Below are 24,493 nucleotides of genomic sequence, written 5' to 3'. Positions count from 1 at the left end.
TGTCTGGCATTCACTAACCTCCGTTCGCTGGTTTCTTTGAAATGTGACCTATTTCCTTGTTGCACAGGAAAGGAAAGAAGAGAAAATAAAAGCTGTGTAGCTCTGAAGAGTGAAAGAACTCTGAGACCTCAGTGCCAGGCCATGGGGCTTCTGTGGAAGAAAACAAATCAGAGGAAGGTGGTGAAGAGCTGTCGTTATTTAAACAAATGTCTTGGAGGAAGACATTGCCTAGAGAGCAAAGCTCTGCTCTTGCCCATTGAACACGTTCATGGGGAAGTGAACCTTTGTGCACAAGTACCTCTGCCATGCCAGGGTGAGTCCCTTGGAAGTCACAAGGGGGTAAGGAGAGCTTAGTTTCATTGGATTTTCCACATAAAGGCCAGAGGCAACTGCGAAAGGCCTGCTGTGTGCAGCTGCTTAGGAGTTGTGGTTTGTGATGGTCAAGACCTAGGCTTACTAACCCAAAAAGCCTTTCTTAGCCTGGTTTTTTTCCTGCTCTGCTTGCCGATTTGCTCACTGTAGTGCCAAAATGGCCACAGCACTAACAGCTGGGCTGGGAACCATCCAACACCAGTCCCACCAAATGGTGATTATTTTTGGCAGGGTTTTCAGCTGCTCCTCAGGGGTACGTCTCCCTTTCCAGAAGGAAGAAGTTTCCACGTTTCATCACCAGCCCTGGTAAACAGCTCACTGCCACCTGATGGCTCGTTAGCTTGAAAGAGATGGGTAAAGGGCCAGTGTTCAGGGGCAGCTCTTGGTGACTGGGAAAAAGGGGTACGGCGCCGTGACTCCTTTCTGCTGAATGCAAAGCGGTGCCCCGACAAGGTGGATGGAGAATCCTAAAGTGTCTTGCTGTTGCAGGCAGAGGAATCTGTACTGCAGAAGTTGAGACTACGGCCCTGATCCTGGCAGATTGAGCTTGCTGATGTTCAAGACTGATTGGAATCAAAATATGTGGTAATAAGGTTAGATATGCAAAATGTAAGCTATCCTTGAGCATTACTCAACTGTGTGGCGTTGCCAAATCCCCCTTGAGGAGCCCTTTGTTTACATTTTGACACGGAGCTGTACATGCTGTTTGCTCAGAAATCCATATGAAAGGTTTTTCCAAGGACAAGGTGAGATCCTGAGATAGAAGGGATGAGTCACTTAGGCAGTTTACAACAGTGAAAATGCAGCACCCCCAACACACCCAACCTTGCAGTTCCAGCAGAGAGCTCTCAATCCTGAGCCCTCAGCAAGGCTCACCTGCACGTTCTTTCTTTGGCCAAACCCCCCCCCCCCCTCCCCGAGGTTTAGGCAGTGTACAATGATCTTGGTAGCTGCTTTTTGACAGCTGTGCTCTCAAAGCTGGTGGTGGTTCCTCCAAGCTGGTGCTACAAGTTTGGGAGACACCAACCTGATTTTATCTAACACCTGGGATTAATTAAACTTAATTTTACTGTTGGGCAATTAGTTTGAGTATCTCTACACTAGTGGAAAAACAAAAACATTTGTTTACAGCTGGTTTCACTTGCAGGTTTTCAACCTGCAGCATTTGGGCTACAAACAAAGCAGAGTAGTTTGTTTATTACAGCAGTAGCTAAAAGACTGAATGGAGCGTTGTTGTGTTAGGTACTGTACAACCATAAAAAGGGTTAGTCTGTGGCCAAGTAGCTAGTCCCAACATGGAGTTGGGGCCAGGCTGTGATGTAGAGCCAGAGCTGGGAACTTTGCCCAGGCCCAGCAGTTTAGACATAGCAAGAGAGAGAATTTTTTATTTTATGTACAAAATGGTTACACAAAATTACCCCATCAGGCCTCAGCATCATTCCCTATGTGTTTTAATGGCAACCAGGACAGAGTCAGCAGCCTTACAAGCCTTAAAATGAGCACTGGCCTCAGTGTTGTGCAAGCTGGTGCTGCAGCTGGGCACACTTGGGTGCATTTGGGTATCGGCCAGCACCACCGAGAAGCGACGGCACCAAGTTTGCTTGGAAGCTTTGCTCTTTGTGCTTCCCCAGGGTTCAGTGCATCATCCCTGAAGGGTTTCTCCCAGCCTGGTGCTGAGCCTGGACCCGGCAGGATCTGAGCCTGCAGCCTCTGCCACGTGTAGCCACAGGAGGGTGCAGTGTCACCGGGCTGCTGAGCTGAGCTCAGGGCTCCCCTCCATCCCAGGGGTGCGGGAGGATGCCGGGGAGCCAGGGGGAGAGGATTTCAAGTGTCTCCTGGAAATGCGTCCTCATCTCCTCATCCTAGAAAGAAGCAGCAGCTGGTTGGCACTGTTTGTTGGAGTCAAATCGTAGTGGCTGTTGGTTGCCTGTGAAACCTTTTTTTCCAGGAAGAGTCCAATACCTTCTTTTCTGTGAGTATCTGGTCCCTTTACCTCTCCCCATTTTCTAGGCTCTTGTGCAGGTGATGGAGGCCTTGTCTTGGGAAGGTGTGTGCTGCTCTGAGGTGGCTCCATTACCCCTTCAGAGACAGGTCGAGGCTGGAATAAGACCCAGTTTTTGAGCTGGCCTGGTATGAGTATGAGAGGGTCCCCAGAGCCGCACTGCTTTGGGGTACAGGGCTGCAGGGGGTTGGCCCCAAGCACACAGATTGGGTGTCCTTGTATGTCAGGAGTCTCTAACACTACGTTTACCGTTTAGGAGGGGCTGGAGACCCTGCACATCAGGGAAAAGCAAGTTTCCCTGGGAAGGGAGAGGGACAGGCATCACAGAGGTGCTTGCTGCTGAGCAGGGAAGATGGGCACCTGCACCTCAGTGCCTCGTCATTGCACACCGAGTGTGTTTAGAGACAAGCTTCAGCAGACAGAAAGCCCCTGGTATGGGTCTGAGCCATGCTTTGAGCAATTAGTTTTTCCCTGGCCAGAAGAACCACCATTCACCACCGTTCAATTAAACCCCAAATACTTTGTTTAGTTGCTCTTTTATGTATGTGCTTTGGGGGCTGTGACAATGGCTAGCATGGCTTGGGGAGGAAGGAAACTGCTCTTTCCACCCAGCCAGGGAACCAGCCAAATAATCCAGCCCAGCATTTGCAGTCCCTTTGAACTCAGTTTTCAAACAGAGCCCGGCCTTTCCAGCTGAATGCCTGTAAGGAAGAGCAGCCCTTGCACTTGCATTGGGATGCCCTGGGGGGGGGGGGGGAGGGCTGGGGCAGCACTGGGGAGTGGGCCTGGGGGCTGTGAACTCCCACTGTCAGGCATTTCCTGGGAGGAAAGGATGTTTTCACTGATTTTTCTCAGGGCCATTAGTAAGAGCATACCTACCAGGCAACACCAAATACTTTGAGACCTGTGGGGTCACAGGAGGTCCCTCCTGGGCATCTCTTGCCCAGGTCACACTGCTGCTCCATCCGAGGAGGCGAGTTCAGAGGGCTTCAGTAAGGGTTTACACAAATTTGTGGAAGAAAATGTATTACGGCTGTTAAATGCAAAGATACAGATTCTAGCTTAGGCTCAGCCCTGCAACTTAGTGTACCGATGGTGGAGGATGTAGGAGGATATACCACAAAAAGTACCACAGCTTCTTGCTTTTTCCTTAATCCCTTTTCTTAGGCATGCCGTGACCAGCATCTGATTAGGATGTCGGGCTGGCCAGGCCTTTGTGGCTTTTTCTTTCTCCATTCCTGTCTAATGGTCAGATGGCTACAGACTGGTGCTGGGTGGCACCCAGGACCATCGCCAAGAGCCCTGGCTGCTCAGGCTTGCCTCGGGGCTGGATCCTGTGGATTTGGCACCGCGTGTACCTAGAAGGGTGGCGGCAGGACACGCAGTCTGGAGGGGGCTGGCTGTCCTGCAGCCTTGGCACCCACGCCGGGCTTCACAAGGCTGTCCCCCTCCGAGCCCCCCTCTGCAATCCGCTCCTGGGCAGAGGGGTCCCACGTTCAGGGAGCTTGGTCTAAGACTTAGCTTACGTCTTCCCGTGACAGCTTTTCACCCCCTTACTCTTTCATTCAAATCCCCTTATGCTAAAAGGCTTCCTGAGGGTGGTTTTGGGGTCCCTCTGTCCCTGGAGATGGGCTCAGCCCGGAGGTCGCTGCCTGGTGCTGCTCTCTTTTCCCTGTGTCCTTTCCCTCTCCATATCCAGAGAAAAGCAGGGCAGCTCATGGTGATCTGGAAGGGCCCATTTTTATGATATTTGCAGATTTGCCAGGTAATTCTCTCTTTACCAAGGCTTACATATTCAGCTTTCTAATCTCAAAGACGGAAATGAGCCCCTGCCCTTTATTGTTGCTTATTGCTTTATGTGTCCTAAGAGGGCTTTGTTTTTAAACAAGCAGTATTTTATTATTTGCAATGTTTATTATTTACTTCAGAAATGTATTGTCTCCTGTGGGGCACGCCACGGTGGCAGCAGAACAAGAGAAATGATGGCATCACAAGGGCCAGCAGGGCGAAAATGATGTAACTCAGGAGGGAAGGGACTTCTTAAAATATTAGCAAATTCTTGAGGGCTTTTTTAAATTTAAAGCCAATACCTAACATTACCATAGAGCCCAGATGCCTTTAAGGTCATTTGAAAGCTACGGTTAAAATGAAGGATGGGAGTGTTGTTCATTGTTGTGGGGGGGAAATAACAAAAATCCTGGCTTGCTTTATCTGTTTTGTCTGCCACTGTCAGCAGGAGCTCTTTGCTTTATCGCTTTTATTGGGATGTTTTAGCAGCCAGGGAGCTGCCAGCATCACCCTGGGGCTCTGTGAGCAGCCGGGGGAAGATCCTTGCTTGCTCCCTTGCAGAAAGGCTTAGCTGATTAGTTTTATACTGTTGCAGGCAAGACCTGCCTTCTGTACTGATGTCAGCAGTCAGGGCGGGACTTTTACAGCTTTATGGGTTTGGGGATTTGTTTTTTGTTTTGTTTTGGTTTTTTTTGGGGGGGGGTGGGGGGGTGGTTTGGGGTTTTTTTGGGATAACCCTGGCAAAATTCCTGAGCAAAGTTGTTTTTTTTTTTTTTCTTTTTTTTTTCTTTTTTTTTTTTTTTTTTGAGCAGCCCCTATACATGCTGCCTCCGAGCCGCTCTCTTATTACTGCTCACTTCCTGAAAGGAGACTTTTTAGCAAAGCCTCTAGCTCCAGCGCTGCCTGGTCTGACAGAAGAAGGTTATTGAGGAAGGCGACATAAACCCTCAGCCTGGAAACTTTCTGACACGCGCAGGACTGAGGGGGAGAGAGAAGCTTTTGGCTGCTGCTGAGAAAAAGAGCAGAAAAAAAAAAAAAAAAAAAAAAAAAGAAACTCAAGGAATTAAAAGGGGAAAAAGAAGAAAGAAGGGAAAACACTAGAAAAGGTAAAACACTCTTTAAAATAATTTTTCCAGAGAAGACTCTTTGAGGTTGGAGTGGGGTGGTCTGGGGTGGAGGGAACGCAAATGTTCTTTGAAATCAGAACCATCTCCCTGGAGAAGGAATGAGCCCGAAGAGCATTGCACGCTGGAAAAAACATTTATGAGAATGAAAACCATGTTCACCCTTCTCCAACATTCAGAGTTTCCATAAAAACGCAGGGTTGTGTTTCAAAGTGTCTGCAGACAGCAGGAGTCAGGCATCTGCACTCGCGCGCTGTCTCCCTCGCCTCCCCCTATCCCCACACCACTCCACCTTTTTTTTTTTATTGCATTGAGCCATCCGATCGCATGTTTGCTGCTCTAAAATATAATTCTCTTATGCAGAGCTGCCGTGGGCGAAACTCTCGATTACAGAAAGCAACAGCTATAATCCTTGTTGCAGAATTATACGTTCCTTGCTGTCTTCATTCCTGAGAATAAACACATACTGCGCTCCCTCTCCCTCTTTTGCTGTCTCTCTCCATCTTCAGGAGCTGCCAATGCCTCTTTCCCTCCTGCACGATGTGGTCAGAGGATTGTAAACTCTCTGCCCTGAAAAAGTTGCAATGTCATTAACTTCGTGTGTATCACTAGGCATTTGGCCCCGTTGCACTAGACATACATTTCTTTGCTTTGATTATGTTTTAAAGTGTTTTTTTTTTTCTTTTTTAAAGAAGATCAATCCCTCAGAACATGTTATTTTAAACATCAAAGTAAATATTAGTGATGGTGAAATGCCAGAAGATTATCTCATTAGAGCTGAAGGAGCTGTGCTATAAATAGAAAGGAGTTTATAAAATAACCTTGGCAAATATCTTCCAGAGGGGAAGAATCAAGCAAGAGGGAAGTGTGGAGCTGCACTGGTCGGAGCCACACTCTGGGGCAGGTACCCTGCTTCGGCGCCAGCTGCGGCTGTGCGGCAAAATTTAAAATTTCACACAGAGGCTCGTTTTTGGGGACTTTCCTGGTCAAGCATATGCAGGGCTGTAAAGCTCAGGGGGTGTTTGTTTTCCTGTTTCAGTCCATGCCAATACCCATATTGGCCGGAGCTAGCTCAGCCACACCAGAGATCTGTTTCTTATTCTGTTCATTAATATTCTTATTAGCAGAGTTCACATGGTGACAGCATGAGATCTAGTGCATGACGGGTGATAGCAGGAAGATTTCTGAATTCTTTGTTCATTTCTGGGCTCCCTAGTGCTGTGGGTGGTAGAAGGGGAAGTGCTTTGTCGGGCGCCCAGGTAATTCCGCAGCGGGTGCAGGGGTGTTCCCTCTGCTCTGCTCGCCATAGCCTTGCCCGGACTAGTCTGAAATGCCTCCATCAGTGAGGCTTCCTCCAGCTCTTGGGAGGCTGTTCCAGTGTCCTGAAGTTTCTCCATATATGGAACGTGCCGAGTGCTCCGGTTGCTCCATCCTTGGCTTCCCGTTGTTCCTGCTTGGCCCCACGGCAGCACCCTCTCCTTTCCTCCCCCTCCTTAGCTCCCCAAAACCTCCAGCGCTCGCTCGTTGGTGCATCTTCAGCTCCATTCCCCGAGTGGCTGCTTGTTGGGTGGGAATGGGAAAGGTCCTGTCATCTCCTGTAAATCACGCTTTTCCCAGATAAGACTCAGGAGACGAAGGGTTTCGTTTGGCAGAGGGAGACCCTGATAAGCTGTGACTGAGCGATCAGTTGATGGGGTGAAGTGTAGCCTTGAGGGAAGGTATTGCCTCCTCAACATCAACAGTGTCTGCTAGTCGTGCGAGAGGCCTTTTAAGTACCAACACGCAAACCTGTAACACGAGAGGCTCTGTTATCACTGACTGCTCAAGGCCACCCAGAGATGGTTATGGGGAGCAATAAGTGTTCTTATCACATGAAGCCCCGGTCCACAGACAGCGTGGGCTCAGCTGCCCAGAAGAGCAGCTCCACGGAGGGCTTTTCAGCGCAGGTTGCATCAGGCCCACCCAGGGGATGATTCTGTTCAAGCGCTTACCTAAAGCTTATCTGAAACCCCCAACTCCAAAAACCACTTTTCTTGCCAAGTTTCCAGCAATTAGTTCATTCTAAGCCAGAAACACCGCAGGATGTGTTTGTCACGTCCTGTCCTGCCTAGATCTCAAGTTAACACAAATGAATTTAAAACAAACAGCATTTGGACCAAATTTATTAAGTTTTCAGAAGCAATTCACTAGTGATTTGGATGATGTCAGCTCAGATGTGCTGAAGATATGCAAGTCAAAAAGATCTTCGCTTGACCCCACCACCATAGGAAATGTTTGCAGGGCGAGTAGTTACAAACATTTCCTGGGAATCTGTAAGCAGGTCGGATCTCATGCAGTGATTGGGGAGTGAGAAACATGGAAAACCACCAGCTTGGCTACAGAGTCATTTGTCAACACTGAAGGAGGTTTTAAAGGGACACCATCAAAGGAAATTTTCCCATCTTGGGTACTGCCAGTGCCTTCCATTAAGTGTGCAACCAATTCAAGAATTGGGAGATTCTCCACTCAGAAACTCCGCCAAAATATTTTAGCTCCATCTGACTTCAGCGGAGTAATGTCAGTGGCACGTGTTAAGCGCAGGGTCTCTGTCCGGCTGCTACTCTCTTAACTTCTGCATTCTCCCAGGTGGGCAAAGAATGCTTGGGGTGTGCCACGTCGACTATTCAGCATCTTTGCACTTATGTTTATCATCCCAACCCACTGTTATCGCTATTGCGTTTCCTACTCTTCCGTTGTAGCTTAATTTTTAAAGGGAAAATGAGTTAAAAGGAATCTATTCCTGTGCGGTTCTGCAAATCCTTCCGAACTCAAGCATTCATAAATGTTGGCTCCAGTTGAGCTGGTGGGTGAAATCCTGGCCTCCTGCCGTGCAAGTTTTACCACTGACTTCAACAGAACCAGGACTTCACCCCGCAGGGGCTTCAGTCAAAACCACAGTGCAAAAGATGAGGTCAGTCCTGTTGGGGTTAGCAGCAATTCATTCCCTGGCCATGAACGAAGGCAGCTCCTCCACCGCTGGGCACGGGGAAACGTAGTCAGTGGCCTTTGGGCTGCAGCTTCCTCGTTAGGAAGCCACACATATGCTTGTGAGTCGGCATATTTTCTGTTGCACCCTGCCATACCCCATCAAATCCAAACCATCTGGGCCATATGTTTCCCTGAACAGAGAACCTACAGGGAGGGGAAAAAGGGCCCATAAACTCTCTGCGCAGCAGATCTCCCAGAGCTCGCTTAAGGGAACCGGAGCCTGGAAACGATCTGCAGATCTTCCGGATCTGTAAGGGCTGGAGGGAGTCCACAGCCCGATGTGGTCTGCAAGGCTTCATCCCGCTGCGGAGCTCCCCTGGCGCGCTCCTCCGGGGTAACGTGCCTTGGGGTCCGTGGGCGCTCGCTGCCACCGTCGCGCTGCTTTGCAGGACGGGGGGCCCCGGGGTGATGGCATGGGGGGGGGCCTCCACGCTCGTGCGCAGATTGCCTGCTTGGCTGTGGCCAAATCACTTCTCCTCTTGCTTCGGTTTGCCCTGCTGTGAAGCGAAGCCAGTAGCGTTCACCTGCTCGCAGGGAGACTCTGAAAAGGGGGGGGGGGGGGGGGGGGGGGGGGGGGGCTACGGGGACGGTGGCAAAGCTAGGCTGTACGTGTGGGGGTTTGTGTTCTTGGTGCCCTGGGAGGCTGGGTGCTGCCTGCCCGTCTGCAGAGGGGCAGTCTCGGGCCCGAGGCGCTGGAAGCAGCCAAGCAGGTAGAGCAGATCGGGACGAGCCACCTCCTCTGGCCAGCCAGGGCTCCTCTCCCTTTCTCTGTGTCGCCACGATGCAGCCGCTTCTCTGAAAGGATGGGTTTCCGATTTCCTGGAAGGACAGCCTGGTCCAAACTGGCTTTGCTGCTTTAGGGTCCTGCTCCACAGCTCACCGCGTTTCCTCCAAGCCGCTTCGGTATGTGACCCCCCGAGAGGACCAGGGTTTTGTGATCCAAACCTCATCTAAACTCGGTTAACCCTGTTGAGTGGGGTGGGACCAGAGATCCCCTCAAGTTCCTTCTAACCTCAGTTCTTCTTTGATTCAATCTGGCAGGACCAAATCAGCAATGGGTGCTGGAGCTGGGCAACGCTGTGGATCCTTTCCCCCGTCCAGGGCTGTGCTACTGCTGGGTGCAGCGTTAGGCACTGCTGGGCTGTGGGGATGCTGGGTGCTGGTGGTGAGGGTAGAGCTGATCTCTCTGCTCACTGCTGGTCCCATGGTGCTTCTCAGCCCTTCTGGGTAACAGCAGTTGCCTCAGATGCTCTTCTTGGGAAGCTCAGTGGGATTCTCTTGTCTCTCCAGCTTCAGCATATGAGACTGCACCGTCCCATGGATGCACGCGGTGTGGCAGGAGATGAGAGGGGCTGTAGTGGGGCTCTGCCCTCCAGCATAGCCCTCCCAGCCTGATGACCAGACACATCTTTGTCAGAGGGTCCCAGCACAAGTACAGCACTACAGATGTGTGGGGTACTGCCCTGACCTAAGCCCAGCTCGACAAAGGAGTCAAATTTAGGGTGCCACACTCGGTGTGTGAGCTGTGACAGGTTGCTGTAAGGTATGACTCTATAAAACATGCTGCTGCCTGAACTGGCACAAACAGCATGTCCCTTTCTCAGGCCAAATCCCTCCTGGAGAAAGCCAGTGGCAGTTCTGCAGGTGAGCGGGGCTCAGTGTTGGCACAGAAGGGTGTTTGTCTTTATGCAACTCCAGGGCTCTGTGCCTTGTGTTGCTGTGTTGTGTAAGCACAAAGACCGCTGAAGGGCTGCTGCGGGAGCCAGCTCTGCCGGGATGCAGATGGCTGCGCTGGGCTGTTGCAGTTGCTGTGTCTGCTTCCCTGCCTGCTCCGAGGTGTGAGTGCTCCTGCCCTTTCCGAGAGCCCGGGGCAGTTTATCCCCAGCACAGCAGAGCCATGTTGCTTGCTCCATGCTGGTGCAGGGGGAGCAGTAGGAGCATGGAGAGGGAGGTGCTTGTGCAGAGGCCCAGGAGATCTGGATTCTCTCCTGGCTGCTCTGAAGCCTGTAGAGAGAAGAGGTAGTTTTACGAAGGCAAAAGGAAGACACCCAGGCATGGAGAGGCCAGATATAAAACCAGCATTTGTGCGTGGCATATCCAGAGGTACTGGCCGTGCATGATGACATGCGGAGGGGCGTGTGGGTTCCGAACACAGACATGCGTGCAGGTAGTGTGTGTCCTCAGACAGACAGCACGTGTCCTTGTGTACAGCCACACACAAACAGCTGCAGTCGGGGTCTGGTTGCATGTGGATGACATGTGTGTACTTCCATGCATGGTGCATGTGTGTAGTTGGCAGGGGCACTGAATGGTAGGCGAGATGTGCTTTTTTTTTAATGACTGCTTGGTCGTCTTTTTAATTCTTCTGTTTTGTGCATGGCTGAAGCCAGCAAGGAGAGTGGTGGCAGGAGGCCAGCAAGTCTGGGTCACATGGAGCGACTCCAAACTATTGCATAAGTCCCGTCTGAAAGTGGACCTGCTTGGTGGAGTCATCTCCTTAAAGCAAAAGAAGTCCAAGGCTGGGAGCGTTGGGTTGCTTGGTAGCCACCTTACATCTGGCTGAGGTTGGCTGGTCTAGCAGCTAGATTCAGGCTCAGCCCTGGGGCTCGCACTGCCCCATGCCGAACACCCCTCCCTGATGATGATATGAGCTGGCACTTCTCTCATTCTTTCCTGTTGAGGACCTCCGAGCATTTTACCACACTTGGAGAAATGCAATGACCCCAGCTTTCCAGATAGGGCCAGATCCTTATGTAACAGAGAGATAGTATTTCCAGAAAGCAAAGCAGTCGGTGTCAGAGAGAGGTCGGTGCTCCCAGCTCTCCGCTCGTATGCCCTTGCTTTGTCCTGAGTTTCTTTTGCCCCTTTGCTGGTGAAATTAAAGATTCTGCTGGATTTTGGAGAGGAGAAAGAGGGTAATTCAGTCCTTCCCTCACTAAGATTGCACTGAATAGACTTGACTGTAAAACAATTCTCGTGTTTTTTAAAAAAAAAAAAAAAAAAAAAATACTCCCACACAGTACTGGAGTGAGCCCAAACCCCTGTGAAGCTTGCTTGCACAAAGGGATGGAGGGTGTGCCCGGCTAGAGCACAGCAGGGCCCGGCGTGGAGCGCAGCAGCCAGCCTGTACGAGGGAGCTGGTGGTCTGAAGGCAGCCGGGGGGCTGGGGGGGGGGTGTTCCCCCGCTCACCCCGGCCGGTACCAGGGTCCTGGCAGGGGGACGGAGACCCGGGCTCGGACCCCTCGCCTCTCGGGTCCAGACTGGCAGCATCAGTCTAGATTTCCCATGTCGCCGGGGAGCGCCTGTGGACGGGGTTGGATCTTATTTTAACAGTGACAAAGCAGCATCTCTCCCCTGAGCAAACTCTACATTTGACCCCGCAGTTGCTGGGATGAGTGTCTGCAAAGAACCGCTCTTGGGGTGAGATGAAACAGCCCTTACAAGCGAGGTGAGCTGCAGCGAGTGTGGGTGGCAGCAAAAAAGGGAAAGAAAGGCAAAAGCCCTTGTCTTTACTGCAGTGGGGGCTTGATAACAGGAGCAGCCGGAGGGATGGCGAGGGGATCCTAAAGGGTTGCTGTAGAGCCGTGTAGGCAGTAACCACCCCATGGCTGGAGGCTGCTGTTTTCTGGTGAACAGTGATAACTACGTGTTTCTAATTCTTTGCTCGCCGTGCCCCCAGAGAGGCCAGGCTTGGAGCAGCAAAGCAGATTAAGGTTCAAGCTCTTGTTTTCAGTTCTGCAGACCTGTGACTTTAACCCATTTTTCGCATTCTGCAGCTGATACTCCCAGCAGTAAGCTGCTGATTTTTGCTGTTTTCTTGCACTTTTCAACCAAGCCCATCAAATGCTGATTTTTCTGGTTTTAACCCATAATGCTACTCTAGAGCTGAGAAATGACTTCCCAGTGGAAGTCCTGTCATGCTGGCAGGATGACTGCAGAAAAGACTTCTGCCATCTGCAACTCAGCATGTTTTCAGCTTAGCAGTCCGGCCAAATATTTTGTCGGGAATATCAGGACGGTCTCTTGCTGAAAGCCAGGGAGGTCTCGGGAAGCTTTGCATCCACCCACGTGCTCACCGCCTGCCCGGCCTCTCAGCCCCTGCCGCAGGAGGTGCTGAGCGTGGCGGGGGGGGGGTGTGGGGGAGCAGCGCTGTTTGTTCTGTCCTCAGAAACCTGCAGGAACCTGCTGGGAGCCGGGGTGGTGACTGCACCCGTATGAAATGCCCCCCGCCCCGGGAGAGCCCAGCGGGGCCAGCGAGCCCCCGGCCAGCAGCAAACACCCAGCTGCATCGGGAACCCAGCGCCCGCAGGGAGGGACCTGCCTGGTGCCACAGCCGGGGCGCGCAGGGTCGAGGTGGTGAGAAGGGGGGGATGTAGAAACGGCGAGAAATGGTTTGGGAGCCATTTCAAGGAAAGAAGGCAGGAACGTTGTCAGTGGTTTTTCACGCCCCCCTCCCCCCCCGTTGCCCTTCCCATCTCCTCCTTATGCCACCGATGGCGAGGAGAGGCTGGAGGCACTGGTGGAGATGGGAGAGTTGGTGGTGCAGAGAGTGGCTGGGTGCAGCGGTGGGAGAGGAAGGAGATGTCCCCTTTAGCCGTGAACTGCCAACAGGCCCCGTCAGTGCCTGGCTGTAAGGGCTGAGCTCTGATTTCTTGCTGCAGCAGTGACTGGCAGACATTGCCCACTCCTCTGATCCAGATCAAGAAACCTGTTGAATTAAACATGCATATCAGCTGCAGGGAGGTTGGTGTTTGATGGGCTTGGTTGAAAGTGCAAGAAGACAACTAATTTTCCTTGAAGACTCTGGTTTCAATATGTGGGGTTTTTTTATGTCTGGCTAGAGTCATCTGACTGTGTGTTTTCTTGTGCCGAAAAGGCTGGCCTGGGTCACCGGGGGCAGCTTTCAGCTAGCTGCCTTCAGATGCGTGCCGGAGACCGCGGTGCCGGCGGTGGCCACCGACATGTGCAGCTCTCTGCGAGGCTGACCACACAAAGGTGCCACCGAGTTCTCTCTGGAGACCTGGGCAGGGCTGGTTTTGGCCGCTGCCTGGCAGAGCTCACCAGGGCTTTTGCTTTTAAGACATTCCAGTCCCCAATGAAACAATTTTCTCAGCCCTCGTGCATTTTGGGACACACCCACCCACCCCTTTCTTGCGGGGAGTTGGAGATGGGGCCAGTGGTCCGGGTGTCCCCCTGCTCTGACCCCAATGGCACTGAGCTCGGCGGGTCAGGCAGCGACGGGCACGTGGTGGTTTTCTGAGTGTCCACTCCCTGAGTGGAGCAGCACAGGCTGAACCCGGGACAGTCCCTGGAGACCACGCGGAGGAGTTACCCTGCTTCGCAGGAACGTTGGGGAAGTAGATTTCAGCCGCGGGTTTACAGCCAAAACTTGCGGGCCTCCATGAAGCAGCAACAGCAGGTGAGAAGGGGGCTGCTTTTTCAGAAAATGTGGTGACTTTAGGATCAACATCCGTGAGCTACAGTCACTGCGAGGTTTGCTGTGTGGCCGTGGGGGCAGCTGAGATAACAGGCAGTAGGTAAGAGCCCGTGGGGTGTCCGTGCGGGTGGTGGGCAAGCCTGAGAAATCTGGCAATGCTGCTGCCAAGTGCTTCTCCGTGGCACACCCCAGCACTCTGCAGTCCCTACCATATTTAGCTCAGTTTCCAAAGAAAATAAAGCCCATGAAGCAAGCTGCATGTTTGCAGCTCTTCCCCCTGATGGTAACTTTTGAACTGGTAGGACAATTTGAAGTTGGAGTGGATGGTGGAGCAGAAATCTCTACAGTGCTGTGTTTGCAGGGGCTGGGCACGACAGCGGGGTCTGAAGTGCCGCTCAGGCCGTTGGCAGGTCAGGAGGGAGCCGGGGCTGAACCTGGCTGAGCATCTCAATAACCCCGGTGTGGTTAGGAAGTGCCGGCACCCCGTTTTACAGGAGAAATAAGAAGTAACTGTGAGGGCCGGTGACTTTTTTCATTCATTCCTTCACACCGTCGGTAATAGCACAGCCCAGAAATGCTGTTCGGGGTGAAGCGGGGTGCAGCTCTCACTGCGCCCCGGCGCTGCGTGTTGGGAAGATGTCAGTGGAAGGGCCAGGGGCTGGGGGGTGCACCGCAAGTATTTCCTCTCGCCGGGGAAAGCTGGAAGCAGAAATCTGTGTTTGTATTTATTTCTCTCTCAAAAAAGGGAAAAGGACACCTGAGCTCATAATTTGCAAAAGTTGGATGAGAAACCTGGAAGCCGCCGGGCCCTGCATCTTTAAAAGCAGTTAAATTCCTCTTCTCTGCACTAGGAGGCACCTTGAACCTTCCTCTTGGCCCCGAGCAGAGCCCATCTGCTTCCTATTACCTTCCCATAAAGCTGCCTCCCCGGCCAAAAAGCCCGGCTTTCAGGGAATTCTGTCTGCAGCCCCGATGTTGAAATTAGTAACAGTTGTCATCTGTTTTTCTTTTTTTTTCTTTTCTCTTTTTGCTTTATTCCAGCTTGAATTTTAAACCCCCCCTTCCCCACCCCCCCACACCCCCCCCCCACCCCTCCCCGCTTCTCGCATGTTTTTGGTGTGGGAAGAGGCGACCTCGAAGCCGCCGGCATCGGCCCCCCGCTCCCCTCGGCCCCGCCGCCGCCTCCTCGCGCGGGCGGCCTGGCCCGGCCCGCGGGTTCACGCGGCGAAAGCCACCTTGGCGCGGGGGAGCGGGGAGCGTCAGCCGCTCGCGGGGCGCCTGCCAAGGACAGCGAATTCCTCGGAAAGGAGCAAATCGGAACCGGCCCAAGCGAGGGAGGCACGAGACCGGAGAGGTCACCTTGTGCCCCGGGCCTCCCCGCAGCCCCTCCGGCCCGCTGCCCCCCCGTGCGGGCCCGGGGCTCCTCGGGCTTGTCCGCGCCTGCCGGTCACTGCCACTCAGAAAGCAAAATCTGAAAAGTGAAGTTATGGAAAACTTTATACGTAGCGATGCAGCCGCGGAGCCTGCGCTCCTCCGGCTCTCTCCTCCTCGTTACGGGTCCTTCTCTTGCAGGGGACGGGCTCGCCGGGGTCTCGGCAGTGAAGCGCCGCCGGGAAGGGGCCACGTTTCCCTGGCTGTGTGCGGGGAGGAATTGAAGCCGGGCCCTTCCCCCAGCCCAGTTGACGGGAATTTTGCAGCTGTAGTTCCTGACTTGCGCTGCTCCGAACGTGCCTCCTTCCCCCTGGGTCGGGGCTGCTGCGGGGTCTTGGCGCCTGCAGCTCCCTCCTGGCCGCTGTTCTGGGGGATGCCGAGGAGCCCGGACTGAAGGGGAAGGGCGGAGGGGAGACAAGGGCACCAGTCATGACTGTGGCAGCTCAGGGTCGTGAAGAGGCGGAGGAAGGCCGGGAAAATAACAACGGCTTTGAGGAAGCGGGTTCAACAGCTGGAAAACAAGGAAAATTGGTGGTGCGAAGCCCAGGAGAAAATACACTTCGGCTGAGCGGCTTTCTGTCCGCAGACCTTGGAGCCGTGACAGGATTTAAAAGCTGGAATTTCGAGTTTTAATAGAGGCTGAAAAATGCTGACTTAGGCGAGGGCCGCAGCACCGCCCGGCTTTCGTTTCGCCTTCTCCCTTTTCCAGTTCCCTTCCCGCAGCCCTGCGGGGAGCCGGCACAGAGCAGCTTGCAGCGCCCGTGGCACTTGGCCGTGCGTTGCTGGGGCCCTGGCTCTGCCCTCCCTGTGCCGCAGCCGGGGGTTGACGCTACAGAGGATGCTGTCACCAGGTGGACGTGGCCTCCTGGACCCACCGCGGTGATCTCACTCGTCTCATGGTGGAAGAAGGCAGAAGGAAGAATTCCTCCCCAGCCCTCTTGCCTCCACGGCCTGCTTCCCTTTACCTGTCATGGGTGAGCGGAGCAGCCCAAGATGAGATTTAGTTCTTCCCCTGTCGGGTGGTTTATTCTCATGGTTGCTGATGGCGTGCGCAGTCTGCGAGGTGGCTGCCGTCGTGGGTGTTGTGTCCGGGCTTTGCAGAAACCGAGCTGGCAAGGGGCGCTGGGGGGGACCAGCCCCAGGCCTCACTGATGGCCTTTGGCCGTTTTTAACTGTAAATAAACAGTTAAATATCTTAACATTTAAAATATGGAAGTCCACATTCTGATTTAAAGACACATGGTTAATCATCTCAGCATTTCTGTCTAGTAGGGGGAAAATCATTAACTTATTTAGATTAATTATTGGGGCATCTCTCAGATTTCTTCTTGTACCTCACCTATGTAGCCTCTGGCCTGTGATGGGTGTTATTGCAACCCCCCACAGCACAAATAACATTGTAGTAAAGATGGGAAAACAGAAGTAGAAACAAATTGCAGACTCCCCTGAGGACATGAGGTGAAAGGGAGCACGGCAGACCCGAGGAGGAACCGGACTGTCCTACCCTGCCCTCTACCCTGTAGTTAGTCTTTGCTATTTAAAACACAAAAGAGCAGAGCGAGGCAAGGGTTAATGACATTATTCCAAGTGTTTCCTTCCTGGGATGAGGACCACACACGTGCCACGGCTACTGACACCTTTGCAATCCCGTGTCCAGCCCTGCCTCATCTCCCCAGCACCCCAGGAGCATCTGTCCTGCCTCCTCTGCCGTGCTCCAGAACCGTCCGCCGCTCTGCGAGTCGTAGCTGCACCACCGGGCTGAAGCCAGACTTCAGTATGTATTTATCTGTCGCCTTTGCAGAACGTTTGCCTTTTGCTGCGGGGCTGCTCTCGAGCAGATCCTCGCTGTTCAGATATTTGGGATTCTCCGGGCGGTAGTTAGGTATGTGCCATATTCATTGCAAACGTCATCTAATCGCTGGATAGAAACAAAAACCACAGGCTTTATGCAACTCTCCAGCACTATGTGAGTTTTGTATAATTGCCTCAGACTGAGTGGAAATTATCTGCAAGCCAAAAATCTTTCACTGAAGCAATTAGCAAATCATTTTAAATAACAAATACAATTGGAATCTCACGATCCATTTGTGGATAGAGCTGAGGGTAAGGGTGAGTTCACTGAATGGGTCCTTTGTTTTCAATCACTTTTTTAGGTTTAGCCAATACACTCTGAGACCAAGTGCTCTTCCCTCAGTGCAGTGACAGTCATTAAAGTGTATTTTAAAGCCAGGGAAACTGGAGTAGAGAGGATTTCAAGGTTGCTGCTCACTACCGCCCTGCTAATGCTTTTATTTCGTGCTCTCCTTTAAGAGATCAGGTAACTGAGACCAGGTCACTCTTCGGTCTGCGCTTCCTCGTGGGTGTTGCCACAGGACAAAGGGTTCCCATTTATTCCGAGCTCCTTGCCTCAGGTATAAGGTATATACCAGCCCTTCCGTGCTGCTATCAGTGCGGTGTGGGGGCTGCTCTGGGAGCGGAGTTTGCCCCCGGGACAGCACACAGGTGTGCAGTGTCCCTGTAGCAGGATAACGTGCCTTACCCACGCTGTGAACTGATGTGCTTAAGTGCATTTGCGTTCGCTTCCCGACCTTTTCTCCCCTTTTTTCTTTCCTTCAGTCTCACTCTTTCAAGATCGGGGCTCTCCTCATTCACCCTGCACACCGCGCGTCCTTCTCCTCCCCGCTCTGTTTCCCCTCTGCCCGTCTCTCCCGTTCACTCGTCCCCACCCTCTCCTTCGCAGGGGCGATGCCACCGAGAGCCGGCGGTTCGCATTAGCCCATGCTGACCCCGCTGGGCTGGCCCGGGCCCAGCACGCTGCAAAGACACCGTCGGCCTCGCTGCTTTGGGGACAGCACGGAGCGGCCGAGGATGCCTGCGGGGGGACCGAGGACTCCTGTCTCTACATAAGCGGTGGCCGAGGGAGAGACATGTTGGGACAGCGCCCTTTCAGCTGGCACAATACTCCCTGCACTGAGACAAGCATCGCTAACCATGGCAATAGCTTGGAGGCTTCTCACATGGACTGTCATCTCCACTGCAGCTCTGTGCAACTGCCCCGGTTACGCGTTCCAGTCACAAGGTAGGGATTGCCGTGGGGAGGGGAGCTGGATCCACCCGCCTCTGCTGACAGAAAGCCTAATGCTGGCCCCCCCCGGGGTGGGTATTAGGGTAACGATGTGCTGTGGAGTAGGTGGAAACACCTCCAACTCTGCTCTGCTCACTTTGCTGCAGCAGAGCTCCTCCTGCTGAATTTGCAGGTATTTTCCCTTGGCCTCCGAGCGAAGGCTGCGTTTTGCTCTCGGATGTTACGCTCGGTGACATTTTGCAGAATTCAGAGGAGGAGGGCCTGCGCGAGATGAGAGCCACGTTCAGGCTTAGAAAGCAAAGGAGAGGTGGTAGCACTAGAGGAAGCTGCCCGTCCACCCGGGTGGAGCGGTGCATCCTCGGATGAATAGAGGCTTTGTTACGAGGAGGGCTGTGTGTGTGGAGCCAGCCAGTGCGCTTGCGAGCAAGTCCTCTGCGTGTGCGGGGATGGAGGTCTCTGCTGGAGCATACAAATACTCTGCACAGCTGAGTCTGGACAGACATGTGCTGCTGGGGGAGCAGTTTTAGTCCGTACGCACATTTGTGTAAGTGCTACCATTAGTAAATACTCAAACCTGCTCAGGCGTGAGCACTTTGTACCTGTCTTGTATGTCTGTGTGTTTCTAATAGTCTTGTGTTTAAATACAGAGCCACACATACAAGTGATTGCAAGGAAAGCAGAATGTGGGTCTCTTGTACATAGATTTGTGCCTTTGTACATGATTTTATTCCAGGTTAGGAGTGAAGGGATTGGAAAGTGAGGTGAGCTGCCTTGTACCCAGCCTAGAGTACACATACAGCATGGGTGGGTAACACAGAGTAGTTAAATTGCTTAATGCTAATTTGGTTTTGTGACCATTTCTTAAGAGGCAACATCAATGCTCCCATCAGGCACCAGATACAAGAATAAAGAGCTCCAAAGTTAGACGTTTATCTGTGCAAGGTGTTAAAACCTCAGCAGCATACTTATGCAGCCATAATCCTGAAGTACCAAGTGTACCCAGATTAATTGCAGCAAGGCCAGAGTCAGCCAGGTACTTGGGCTGTTGAGTAGTGCAACGCCACGGGGCTGTAGTTACAGTGGCCAAACTTGTTCTTGTGAAGAACAGGAAAGAGGAACGAAGGCAACAGAAAACCACGAGCTGTCCTGGGTCTGAGCACTGCCTCATTGCTGAATGTGGGGCACGGCTGTACTGCAGCCTGCGCTGGGCGAAACGCGAGGCTGTCAGGCAGAGCGCTGCGTGCTCTGCAGGCGCTGTGCAACGTGCAAGGTTACAGAGGCAGATTTTCTTGAATCTGAAACAAACACTGTTTCTGGTCCTTTTCGCCAAAGCCTCTGGCAATGCCTGGGGTGACTGTTCTGGGCCTCCCGTGTCCGTCAGTTCACACCTCCCTCCATCTGCAGCACCACGTTCGCAGCGCAGCGACGCTCTGACAAGGACTTTGCTGCCAGATCACCTCCATCCTGACTCACAGCAGCTGCAATCCTCCCTCGAGTCCTGCACCGTTTGCTAATACACCTCAGTCTAAACCCGGGGGCGCACTGAAATTACAGTCAACGCACTTGTGTTCTCCCAGATGCTGGCTTCCCCTGAGCAGGCCCGGGGGATGAGTCTCAGCCCGTGATGTTGCTGGGTGCACGGTGCCGTGGGACCCAGTCCCTGTCCAGTCCCAAGGGTCAGGCTGCCCCATGGGCCCCTCTTGCTGTCAGAGTGCTTTTTTAGGCTCCCTGCACCCGGAAGGGATGGCGTCAGACTATTGATATTACTCAACACTTCTCTTCACCACACTGCTCAGATAGTAAGTACATAATCCTCACAACACCCTTTCAAGAGGGTGAAACACTGTTATCTCCCCTTAGCAGCTGAAGGCACTGAGAATAAAGGTCAGTTTTCAACAAGCCGCTGATTTTGACCAAGTGTCTTGCTCCAGTTAGCTGTGAAGCAGGATTCACATGCCCTGTGTGCATGACTCCAGATCAGTGTGTTTGTTTTATGCAGGAAAAAGATTAAGGTACCATAGTCATAAACTGTAATTATCTTTGTGGGAAGTAGCAGCCCAGTGTTAAAAGCCTCTTCAAGCCAGCAGAGATGTAACGAGATTCAGATGTAACGTGTACACTCAGGCTGCAGTTTTTAACAGTGTGGGGAGCAGCAGCTGAAACAGTTGACCAAAGATTCATCACATGCTCACCATTGTTGAATGGTTTTTCATCAAAAGGAAATTTTCTGCTAGAACCTTAGTTTAACTATAATGACATATAGTAACAGACATTCCCTGTTTTATATAACGTTAGGTCAGACTGATCTCACTGCTCCTGGCTCACATGTAAACCATGGACCCTTGGGGGACATAAAGAGACTGCCACAATGCCAGGGCAGCCTGAAGCCATGGGATCCCATAGCATTTTCCACAGCCATCCCTTAGAAATCATGTCTGGGCTGCAGCTGGGGCTCCTCTTTGCCCTGGTGACAAGACCGGAGCAAATATCTGCTTCCTTTTCATCCTTCAAGCAGTTCTGTAATGAGAGAGGCAACGGTGAGCGTACAAGGAGGGAATAAAATCCTCCCTACTCCACTTTCCTTTTCCCTTTTTCCTTCTTTTGTTCAGCTTACCACTCCGCCTCCCCTGTGCCCTTTCCCGTCCTCTGTAGTCCCTACCCCTGCAAATGTTTGCTCCCTTTCCACCAAAAATGGGGCAGCAAGGTATGTCTCTGCGCACCCCATCCCTCCTGCTTCCCAGCTTTCTCCCTTGCCCTCTCCTGGGAGGTTTGTGGTCCTTCAGGGGTGCCCAATGTCCCACACACCCATGGACAGGTTTTCCTGGAGAAAGTCTTTTTATAGCATCTCTTCCAAGCAGTTTGACAGCTCTCTGGAAACACCAGGCTGCTTATCAGCAGTGCAAACCCTTCTGATACAGTGGGTGCAGTACTGCACATTTCAGGCCAAGATCTATTAATACAGTGTGAGGTGGCTGAGAGGTCAGAGGGCACACGATGGTTTTTCTAAAAAGAAGGAAGGAAGGGCCCAAACAGTGCTGCTCTTGCTGATGGGAGCTCCCAGTATGGTCTGTAATATGGGGAGCATGACCAAGGCAGGGATGAGTAAATGAGGGAATTGGGGAATATCTGTGATGCTGGGTGTAGTACACAGTGTTAGGGAATAAAAGAGATCCTAATATTTCAGAGCCTAATCCGATCTTTTACATTTTTAGAGGAGAGGAAGCAACCAGCTGTAACACTGGATGAAGACACTGGCTTCTTCCTTGTGTCGAAAGTCTCTCTTCATTATTTTTTTCCGTTTGTGGCACCCCTGCCCTAAAGCATCACTTCCTAAAGCATTCATGTGATGCAGGGCTCTGCTCTTAAATCTTTCGCCCTGTGCCTTAGTTTCCAGAGTGACATCCCTGAGAGGATGCACGGTGACTGGCACCACAGCAAAAGCAAGTTCTCACACACAACCTCACCCCCAGTGTCTGGACACTTTTTGTCCTCCTGGATGTACCTTGCAGGTCAGGATCAGAGATGGCAGCCCAGGGTCCCAGGCCCTTTCTTGCCACTGTGTGCACAAAGCTTCTTCCGATTTGCTATTTTGCAAGCCCACGTGGACTGTAGAGAGGGAAAAAGAAAAACAAGACACTTCCGATAGCAAATTTTTCCAAGCCTGAGGTCATTGCTTAAGTGCAAATAGTCACTCTTGTTTGCCCGGCGGTATCACACGCAAGGCGGTGTGATGCAGAAGAAGCTGGGGCACAGGAAGTTAAAAACCTAATAATTATTTCTGGCTTGTCAAGGCAAGGGAGAAGTGCCAGAAGTGCTTATGGTTTGGAAGTATGGGATCTAACCCCTAAACGCAGCTGGTGGGAAGGACTGTCCCATTACCGGTGGCCAAGGAAACCACTCTGTCAGGCTCCCACACTGGAAAACACACTAGAGGAAAAGGAAACTTTCCAGTGCTGCCATGTGGTAAGAGTGTAATTTGGAGTTCAAATTTATGATGGCTGGGAAGGCTTTGAAGATGGGTGCTGTGGAGCCAGGCGAAATGCAGCCACCCTGGAGCAGCCTGGCCTCTCCTGTTTGCTTAGGAAACAACTACAAATAGGATGCAGAAAGCACAGTAAGAATCTTCCAGAGTGAAAAGAGGGCAAATCCTCTCCCACTCCATGAGCAAACCTCCAGCCGTGAGGGGTTTAGAAGAATACACTGTGATGTGTTGGAGCTATCCTGTCCAGGGCATGATTTTTTACATCTTCTGCTGAAGCCTCTGGTACTGAGGGCTGTCAGAGACAGCTAGACCTCCGGTCAGATCCAATCTGGCAGTGCCTGTGACATTTTGCTTGGAAAATGAGAAATTTCTGTCGAGGTTGCAGAGTGCCAATTTCTTTGACAGCCAAAAGTGTTGCGTTACTGTGTGAGTGCAGGCAGAGGTTTTGGACAGTGACCTTGTCAGAGCACATTTCCTAAGTGGTATGAGACAGGCTCAAAAACTCAAGTGCCCCAAGAGAAGGTGCTAAGCCAGGCTGATAAGACAAAGAGCACCAAGCTGGTGAGCTGGGAGGGCAGGATGGTGTCATAGATAGAGACCTGGCTGGGGAATCAGGATATCTGACTTCTTTTCTTGCTGCCTTTTCAGCACGGCTGGGGAATTCTGATTCCCCTCTTTCTTATTTTGATTGCAAGATTGGCATTGCAAGGACATTGTCTTTGTGCCTCTTCGGAGGATGCCCAGTCCCTAAAGCACTGATGCAGCTGTGATCAGGAAGGCTGGCGTGGTGCTGTTATTATGCGAGTTATCAAAGCAGAGCGAGCAGGTCCGCGTGGCAGTTGTAGATGTTCTGAAGAACGTTCCTTAGTGAGACTGCCTTCTCCTGAGACACTGTCGCCCCAAGGCTCGTTCTGGCTTGTTTTGAAGAGACCTTACTGCTAGCTTTGTTCCTGAAGGAATCTAGGTTAAAATCACTCTGCGAACCACAGACTGTGACTCTGCACAACCTGTAGTCCCTCTGCCCAGTGGAGATGGAGAGATAGGGGATAGTCCAGGTCCAGAGTCAGAATCTGGGTGTCCTGACTGGCCCCTTGAGCCAGTCTGTTTCTCTCCATCTCCTGAGAGGAGGAAGATTATGCTCCATAGGCTCAAGGCCTATTGATACCCCAACTGTCTGTAGGCTGAAGGCCTTTGGGAATACCCCAAGGATCCTGCAACCTGGACGGAGCAGACCCTCTGTGTCAGATCCTGTCCCTCTGCCTTGCGCTGGCTACAGCTCAGTCGTGCTCGGGGGTAGCCAGCTCCACGCTGAAGCTGCTGGGTGTTTGACTCTCTTTGCAGAACGTCATTCCTCTTGTGTTTGCTTTCCCTCCCCAGAGGAGTTCCTCTCCAGCCTCGATCACTATGAAATTGCGTTCCCCATCCAAGTGGACCAAAACGGGGACTTCCTCACCTTTGACGTGAGAAGCCAGTTGAAGCAACGTCCTCGGCGCAGTCTGGGCTCCTTGCCCTATGAGCCATCTGAGCAGCAGGTTTTCTACAAAGTCTCTGCCCACCGAACCCAGTTCCTCCTCAACCTGACACTGCACTCCAACCTGCTGGCTGAGCACTTCACTGTTGAATACTGGAAGCGCGATGGCGTGGACTGGCAACATGATTTCCACGAAGACTGCCACTATGCAGGCCACTTGCAGGATCAGTACCTGAACTCAAAGGTTGCCATCAGCAACTGCAATGGACTGGTGAGTCTCTGTTTTGCCCAGCTGAGGGCAATACTAGCAGCTGGGGCTGCCCGTAGGGCAGAGCTGATTGCAGCCCCTTTGATCTCTGCTGTAGAAGTGCAAGCGGGTTTGGGTCCCAACAGGTGAGCCCATGGTGGTGGGAAAGGCATGGGGTTGGTATCAAGCTAGAATATTGCCCATGGGCATCAAGAGTCAGCTGAGGGTGAAGAAGGCCACATCCCTTCATTACATCTGTAGGGGTTCCTGATCTGTGTTTCGCTTGTAGTCTAGTTTATACCAAAGTCAGTGGGCATTTTTTCATTGATTTTAATTGGAATGGGATAATCCAGGCTCTATACCGTTATTCTGGCTCTCACAGAACTGTCCCCTCCCGTTCCAACAGCAAAAGATATATTTTGCACGCTCTAGTGAGGGAGAAGCGCAGGAGGGCAGGAATTTCACAGCACAACTGGGAATGTCAGAAGTACATTCAGATCCTTGCAATTGCAGATACATTCCTGGG

The 24,493-nt window shown here is 52.2% G+C and overlaps 1 protein-coding gene across 3 annotated transcripts in view; it reads left to right on the top strand.

Moving 5' to 3' along the window:
- Nucleotides 1–2,253: 2,253 nt before the first annotated feature.
- Nucleotides 2,254–24,493, top strand: part of ADAMTS10 (ADAM metallopeptidase with thrombospondin type 1 motif 10) — a 61,965-nt gene continuing 39,725 nt past the window's right edge. The window contains exons 1-4 of one of the 3 annotated variants that reach the window (XM_042794820.1): nt 2,254–2,344; nt 4,975–5,268; nt 17,923–18,261; nt 23,627–23,991. In XM_042794820.1, the coding sequence (XP_042650754.1) occupies nt 18,174–18,261; nt 23,627–23,991 (453 nt within the window). In that variant the 5' untranslated portion in view covers nt 2,254–2,344; nt 4,975–5,268; nt 17,923–18,173. Of the gene's footprint in view, nt 2,345–4,952; nt 5,269–16,831; nt 16,957–17,922; nt 18,262–23,626; nt 23,992–24,493 lie in introns of those variants that run through there. The other 2 variants (XM_033002549.2, XM_033002556.2) reach the window with 2 other exon arrangements.

Source organism: Tyto alba, unplaced genomic scaffold, assembly GCF_018691265.1.
Source record: "Tyto alba isolate M040663 unplaced genomic scaffold, T.alba_DEE_v4.0 Super-Scaffold_20000042, whole genome shotgun sequence".
In the NCBI taxonomy this organism is placed as follows: domain Eukaryota; kingdom Metazoa; phylum Chordata; class Aves; order Strigiformes; family Tytonidae; genus Tyto; species Tyto alba.
Note: the sequence above shows the minus strand (reverse complement) of the source record. Positions and strands in the feature narration are given on the sequence as shown.